This window comes from Coptis chinensis, chromosome 3 (assembly GCF_015680905.1).
Source record: "Coptis chinensis isolate HL-2020 chromosome 3, ASM1568090v1, whole genome shotgun sequence".
Classification (NCBI taxonomy): domain Eukaryota; kingdom Viridiplantae; phylum Streptophyta; class Magnoliopsida; order Ranunculales; family Ranunculaceae; genus Coptis; species Coptis chinensis.
The window spans coordinates 77,065,533-77,072,206 of record NC_141458.1 but is presented as its reverse complement, the minus strand read 5'-3'; the positions used below and the strand labels follow the sequence as shown (position 1 = coordinate 77,072,206).

General features: G+C 37.0%; 1 protein-coding gene across 1 annotated transcript; it reads right to left on the bottom strand.

Moving 5' to 3' along the window:
* Positions 1 to 928: 928 nt before the first annotated feature.
* On the bottom strand, positions 929 to 2,521 carry LOC147510907 (strigolactones hydrolase CXE15-like). Its single transcript, XM_086602744.1, has 2 exons — positions 1,884 to 2,521; positions 929 to 1,520 (listed from the first exon to the last, which is right to left on the bottom strand). The coding sequence occupies exons 1-2, from the start codon at positions 2,482 to 2,484 to the stop codon at positions 1,027 to 1,029; spliced, it is 1,095 nt and encodes a 364-aa protein (XP_086458870.1). The 5' UTR covers positions 2,485 to 2,521; the 3' UTR covers positions 929 to 1,026.
* Positions 2,522 to 6,674: the final 4,153 nt, after the last annotated feature.

The window sequence follows — 6,674 nt, the reverse complement described above, 5'->3', positions numbered from 1 at the left end:
GTTAATTATGGTGTACTCTACTAATTGAGATTATTATACAGTATATGGAGTACTGACGTATGTTGTACAATTCCAAATGGCAATATATATTTCTTTTTCAGACAACAATATTTTTTCCAATTCCGATCCAATTAATATTATTATTATTTTTTCTGATAAACAATTTCTATTCCGAATTCAAAATTTTCAAAAAATCGGAATTTTTTTAGAAAATTCGAAAATTTGAATCACATAACCAGATTATCTTTTACGCCAACCATTTTATCTTGTTAATACATTCATTTAGCAAGGTTCCCCGATCTTGATTTCATGAAAGTTTGAGAAGCAATGTTCTACTTCTCTAGGGATTTTATTAGGTTTATAACTTATTTGTGGTTTTGATTTGGTATATGTGAAACTGACAGCTACGTTAAAATTTTGAAAAATTATCGGAAATCTAATTAGATTGGATTTTGAAAACACATCTAATTCCGATCAAATTATTTTTCGAAAAAATTGGATATTAGAATTTCGGATATCGGAACACAAATATTTTTGCAAATTCAGAAAAGTATTGGACGGGTTTCGAAAGAATCAGGTTTTCTGAAAATAAAGATATCCCTAGTCGTAGGTCATGTATTTTACGTTGGTTTGACGGTTGTTGGGGGGTCGGGGTGGGGGTGGGGGGTGGGGTTGGGGTTGGGTTGGGTAGAAAGGCCCAACAAATTGGAGCACACACAAACATGCCTCTTGCATCCTGCATTCGTCTGTGCATTTCGCTGAACCCAGCTTATTATTGTTTCTGAACTTGATTGATTGAACCGATAGTGCATGATGTACTATTGACACAGTGAAATGCAAGAATGCCAAAGAAAAAGAATTGTCAACAGAAAATAAAGAAGAGAAGGGAGGAAGAAAAGACAGGACTGCAGGAGTCTACTTTTCATGATTGTTGAGTTGATATGGCGCACTTTATTTATGTCTTTGAGCTTACATGATGGATGACTGACATTATGCACACACAGTAATACGGTATACACGCATAGCTTAATGCCTCTTGATAAAATCTGTAATAGCTGAAAATAGGATCTCTGTTTGGGTCCCCGTGTGCGGATCCGTGTCAACAGCCACCTTGTTAAGATGAAAGCTATGACCCATACCTTCATTAAACAAAAATTCCACATCTTTTCCTGCCTTCTTCATAGCTTCATAGTACTCCATTTCAGTGTCAATAATCAAGTCATTTTGGGCCACCACAAATAATAATGGTGGCATAGTAAGCCCAATAAGAGGTGGTGCATCAGACCCCATTGGACACGTTATTGGATGGTCCTTAGTACTTCCGATAGGCAACGCCAAACCCAAGAATTTATCGACCATATCAAGTGTCAAGAAAGGAGTTTCATGCTGTTTTTGTAACTCGGACTTGGTACGCTCTGATCGGACAAAACCAGGGTGTATAGGTATACACCCAGCTATTCTTAATGGGTCCAGTTCTTCGTATCCGGCTCGTGCTGCCACCTCGTGCACGATATTTCCACCTGCAATTAGTACAAAATCAATTTAAGTAATATAATTCTTAAAGAGATTGATTCAACATGTTTGTATTTCTACTCCTAAATTTAGTCATTAATAAATTAGACACAATCAGCAATTTTGAAGAAATGTTTTGGATCTGATAATTTTCACTAAAGCTGATACTCTTCTTAATACTTGAAAAGCACATTTAAATGCTGTATGGTGTATTGGTGTTGTTCATCTGGAAAACAAAAAAAATAAAAATAAATGCTTTATAGTGCATCACATCCAATTCAACAGCATGCATTTTTTGAAAAGAAAAAAAGTTTAACATTATGTTTTGTATTGTCTAAAGAAAAACCAATGATCGACTATATAGTATATACCTGAGCTATCACCAATCAAAAAGACCCGTCCAAAGTCGGCATGAGCTTCAAGCCATGGCTCATTTGACACACCTCGAGCCAATGATCGAAGCCAAAGAAGAGCGTTGTAGCCATCATCACAAGCAGCTGGAAGCCGGTGCTCAGGCGCAAGCCTTAACCTGACAGATACAACAATGGATAGAGCCTTCCGCGCAAGTCTGGTATAAAAAGCATAATACATATACCAATCCGCTTGACTAATACAAAAGCCACCACCATGGAAATGAAGAATAACAGGTAGCTTTGCCTTCTCATTAGATATAATTTCGGGTAAGTAAATTCGCATAGACAGACCAGAGTTCGAGTTGATGGTTACGTCACGAAGAGCAACTCCGTCGATATAATCTTCATGTGGAGGGACATTTTTAACTATGAACTCTAATTCAGGTGGTCCAGTCCAAGAACGGTCCACAGAACCGTCTTCAAAGACTCGGAGCCAACCTGAGACCTCGTCCACAACCTTCTTGTCCCCCAAATAAGTCATGGTTGAAGCTAGTCTAGTGAATGTATCAACAACGCTTTGTGTTTCACTATTTATAATGGAGGAAGATAATTCATGCATTACTTTAATTTGCTTTAGGAAAGTTGAAAGAAAACTTTAAGTGGGGCATTTGGTTGGTGTGGAAGCGTATGTGGATGTGACTATTGACTATTGAGACTTGAGTCGTGCAAGATTCAAGTCTTGGTTCCAAGTCTTTGATCTGCTAGATTTTGTGTCTAAGTGTGTAAAAGAATGGGATTAATAAATATGATTATATTCACTTAGCATATATAGACATTTAGCATCTTGTGGTACGTGAATCAGTGAGTGTGTTTATGAATAAAAACAAATATTCGTGAACAAAAGTGCTTTTCATGAAGGGGGCGACTACACCACATGCCCAGCACAAAAAAACCATCCGAAGTCTGCTGTGATTGGCTGGTGTAGAGAGAGAAAACAGGAGAGAGGAGATAGAGAGAGAGTTTGACTTGTTATTTTATTTCTACCAACCAATGAAGGAGCGAGATCGGCATTTATTCGTGGGTTAGCAGCGCTGTCTGTCCCTTGTCCGGGAGGTTGAAATCTTATTGCAGAGTCATGGAGTTAAGAGCGCTTTCTGCTCAGTTCGAGCAGTAAATCTAGTTGATAGAGCTCTGTACGTTGGTGTATCCTGCTCTTTTTGTATTGAAAATTGGGGTCGGTCGTTTCTACAGACAAACCCGAGTAAAAGCAAGGCCCAAAATATCATATATATCGGTAATATATATCGTTTTTTTGGTACACCAATATCGATATATCTGATATATATCTACCGAATATTGAACCCTTTTTTTTTCCCGATATATATTGGAATTTCCGATATAACGATATATATCGACCGATATATCCGATATAAATTGTTGATTTTGACCGATATTATTGACTTTGACAAAATATTGTTGATTTTGACCGATATAATCGATGATATTTCCGATATAATAGATGATATTTATGATATATCGACATACAAAACAAAATTTTGACTGGTTAACGAAAAAAGAGATATCTCTGATATTTCAGATATATATGATATATATCGGTTTTTGGGTACACCGAAATATTCACCGAATTCGATATTTTGAGTCTTAAGTAAAAGTACTATAATTAGTGATTATACCTATTTTAGCTGTAAGAGAAATGGGCATCATTTATGCGGTCTTTTTTTTTTGGGTGTTTTAGACATTGGTCCTAGTCTTACTATGGTAATTAGACTTTGGTCCATAAATGCTAAAATATTAGATTTTAGTCTTATTTCGGCTACTTGACTGTCAGTCAACTCAGTTGATTATGGTCTTGCTTGCTCTTTTGAAATAGCAAAAATGCTCTTGAGCATGCGTCTCACGCGCTTACCTAAATAATACTGTTAGAATTTAACAGATTTGACTTGCCACATGTCAAAATCTCACAATAGATTCCCTTATAAGTGAATTTGGGACTGAAAATTAATGAAAGCCCACGACACTAGGATACCATGGTAGAAAAAGAAATAGCCCGATATATCATTATTTCCTCATCTTCTACCTCCAGTTGCACTAAAAATTACCACACACTCCACCATTCTCATATTTCTACGACAGAGCCACACAGTGGAGAGTGGTGCTCTTATCAAGGCCACATGAAAGATTAACATCAGCTTCAGAAAAGCCAAGATTTTCAAGACATCACATTGCCATAAGTAGCATAGCAACCATCAAAGGAGTTCTATACTCGACAACCATCTGTTTCGATCCCTTTTTATGGCCATACCTGTAGTAGGCAAATATTGTACCTATGAACATGTTCGTTTTGATATTTTAAAACTCGAGATATTGGCATAAAGGCCAATATCTCGGTAAATCTCGTGGGTGTTCAAATTATGTTGCAGGTAGAGAGCGGGAAACAAGAAAGAAAGGCAAAGGACACGTGTCAAAGATTGACTGGATCCAAGCCAAATGAGGACACTATATAAAGACTAGAAGAGCATCAGAAAGGGATTGATGTTTCCATTCAATCCAGATTCTAAAAAACTGTAAAAATAGGAGAGAGAAACATAGAGAACGAGAGATTGTAAACATTTATTGCCAATCAATAAAACTTTGATTCAATTCATCTTCTTCATTTACTCTTCTCATTCATTCTGATTCATTAGTAAGATTGTGTGATCTTAGAATAGTTAAGAAAAGTATTCTTAGACATCACATTGGCGCCGTCTGTGCATCGAAGACAAGAAAAACTTTGCTTTTCTTTTTCTTCGATCAAGAATCCGAATTGTTTCTTTGAATTTGAGTGAAAGAAGTGTGAAAAAGGAGTAAGAAGTGGATTATAATGGCTCCCAAGAAGAAAGCAAATAGATAACGATAATCAATCACATACAAGGAATACAAGAACTTCTGTAAGTCGGAGGTTACAGGAAGAAGATATATAGGGTGAAGCTTCACTTCAGGAAGTATTGCAAAGATTGAAAGAGGTGGAAAGACTGAATGATAAGCCTTTAGGGGTGATTAACATGATATATAAGGGAGTTATTCCACAGAAGAAGATCATAAGGGACAAAATTCGAAAGATATCGACGGTCAAAGAGGTGCTGGAAATAAATGTGGAACCAATCCCAGTAGACCTTGCTTTCATATCGGCAAGTATACCTGGAGCTATTATGTTTGTACCCGATGATCTATCAAAGGTAATGTTACCTCATGACAATGCTTTGCTAATCACTTTAAGGATATCAGGGTATGATGTCCAAAAGATATTAGTCGATTGTGGCGCGATTCAAGAAATATTTTATTTTGGAAAGCATATACCGGTATCGGATTCGATGAATCCCATTTAAAAGAACCACAGTTCAATTTGTATGGTTTTAATGGAACCTCAACAAGACCAGCAGGCGAAATCACAAATTGTCAGTAAGGGCAGGCCCACAGACCATTATGACTAATTCATAGTCATAAAGCATCATTCAGATCACAGTGCTATTTTGGGAAGGAAATGGATACATGCTATGAGAGCGCCCCCGAGCACTTTTTATCGAGTTATCAAATTTCCGGCAAAGATATGGGCCACATGAGATAAGAGGAGACCAGTCGGAATCCGAGAAGTGCAATTTTGTTACTGTGAAGGGTATGATGAAAGAAGAGCAAGTAGAAACTGGGGCCGTCTCGGAAGTTGCCAAATAGCAGTTAATGGAAAATTCAGTTCCAAAGTCCGATAGTAAAAGTTGTCAGGAGGAGGTTTAGTTTACATCAGAAGCGAAAATAGAGTCTGAGATAATCCTAAGTAAGACAATGGAAGAAGTGCAGAAGATCAATATTGGACAAAACAATGAAAGTTGTTTCACTTTCATTGGAACAGAGTTGAGTTCAGAAATCAAGAGTAATTTAATTGAGTTTCTAAAAGAGAATAAAGATGTATTTGCTTGGTCGATGACTGATCTTCCTGGTATTAACCCTCAGATATGTTCCCATAAATTGAATATGCGAGAAGGAGCAATCCCAGTTCATCAGCGTCATAGAAGGGTTAGGCAGATGTACGCGCAAGCAGTACAAAATGAAATTCATAAAATGCTGGAATGTGGAATCATTAAAGAGATCAATGATTCATAATGGGTTGCAAACATTGTGGTTTTTCCGAAAAAGAATGGCAAGGTTCGTATATGTGTGGATTTTATAGATGTTAATAAGCAATGCCCGAAGGATTACTATCCGATGCCTAGAATTGATGAACTGGTGGATAAGACAGCTGGATTCGAATTGTTGAGTTTTTACGATGGTCATTCCGGGTATTTTCAGATTGTTATGTCAATATTAGATCAATTGAAAACATCATTCGTGGTTGAAGAATGTCATTCGGATTGAAGAATGCTGGGGCGACATATCAGCGGTTGGTTGAAAAGATGTTCAAACATCTGATTAAACATATTGTGGAAGTATATATAGATGATATGGTCATCAAATCAAAGAAGGCGTCTAACCATGTTCAAGATTTGAATACGGTGTTCCAGATATTCCGACAGTTTAATATGAAGCTTAACCCTGAGAAATGTACTTTCGGGGTAAGTTCAGGAAAATTCCTTTGATATATTGTCACAAAAAGAGGAATTGATGTTAACCCATATCAGATTCGAGCTATCCAGCAGATGCCTTCACCCAGCACAAGGAAGCAGATTCAAAAGCTTACAGGCAGAATTGCAGCGTTGAATAGGTTTATATCTCGAACTTCTGATAGATGTAAACCTTTATTCAAACTGTTGAAGAAGA

What these genes read in the sequence shown, in the direction of transcription:
- LOC147510907 (XM_086602744.1), bottom strand. Translation starts at nt 2,484, where the DNA reads ATGCATGAATTATCTTCCTCCATTATAAATAGTGAAACACAAAGCGTT. An exon ending in TTTGATTGGTGATAGCTCAG is followed by an intron (nt 1,521 to 1,883) that starts GTATATACTATA and finishes TACTAATTGCAG; the next exon opens with GTGGAAATATCGTGCACGAG.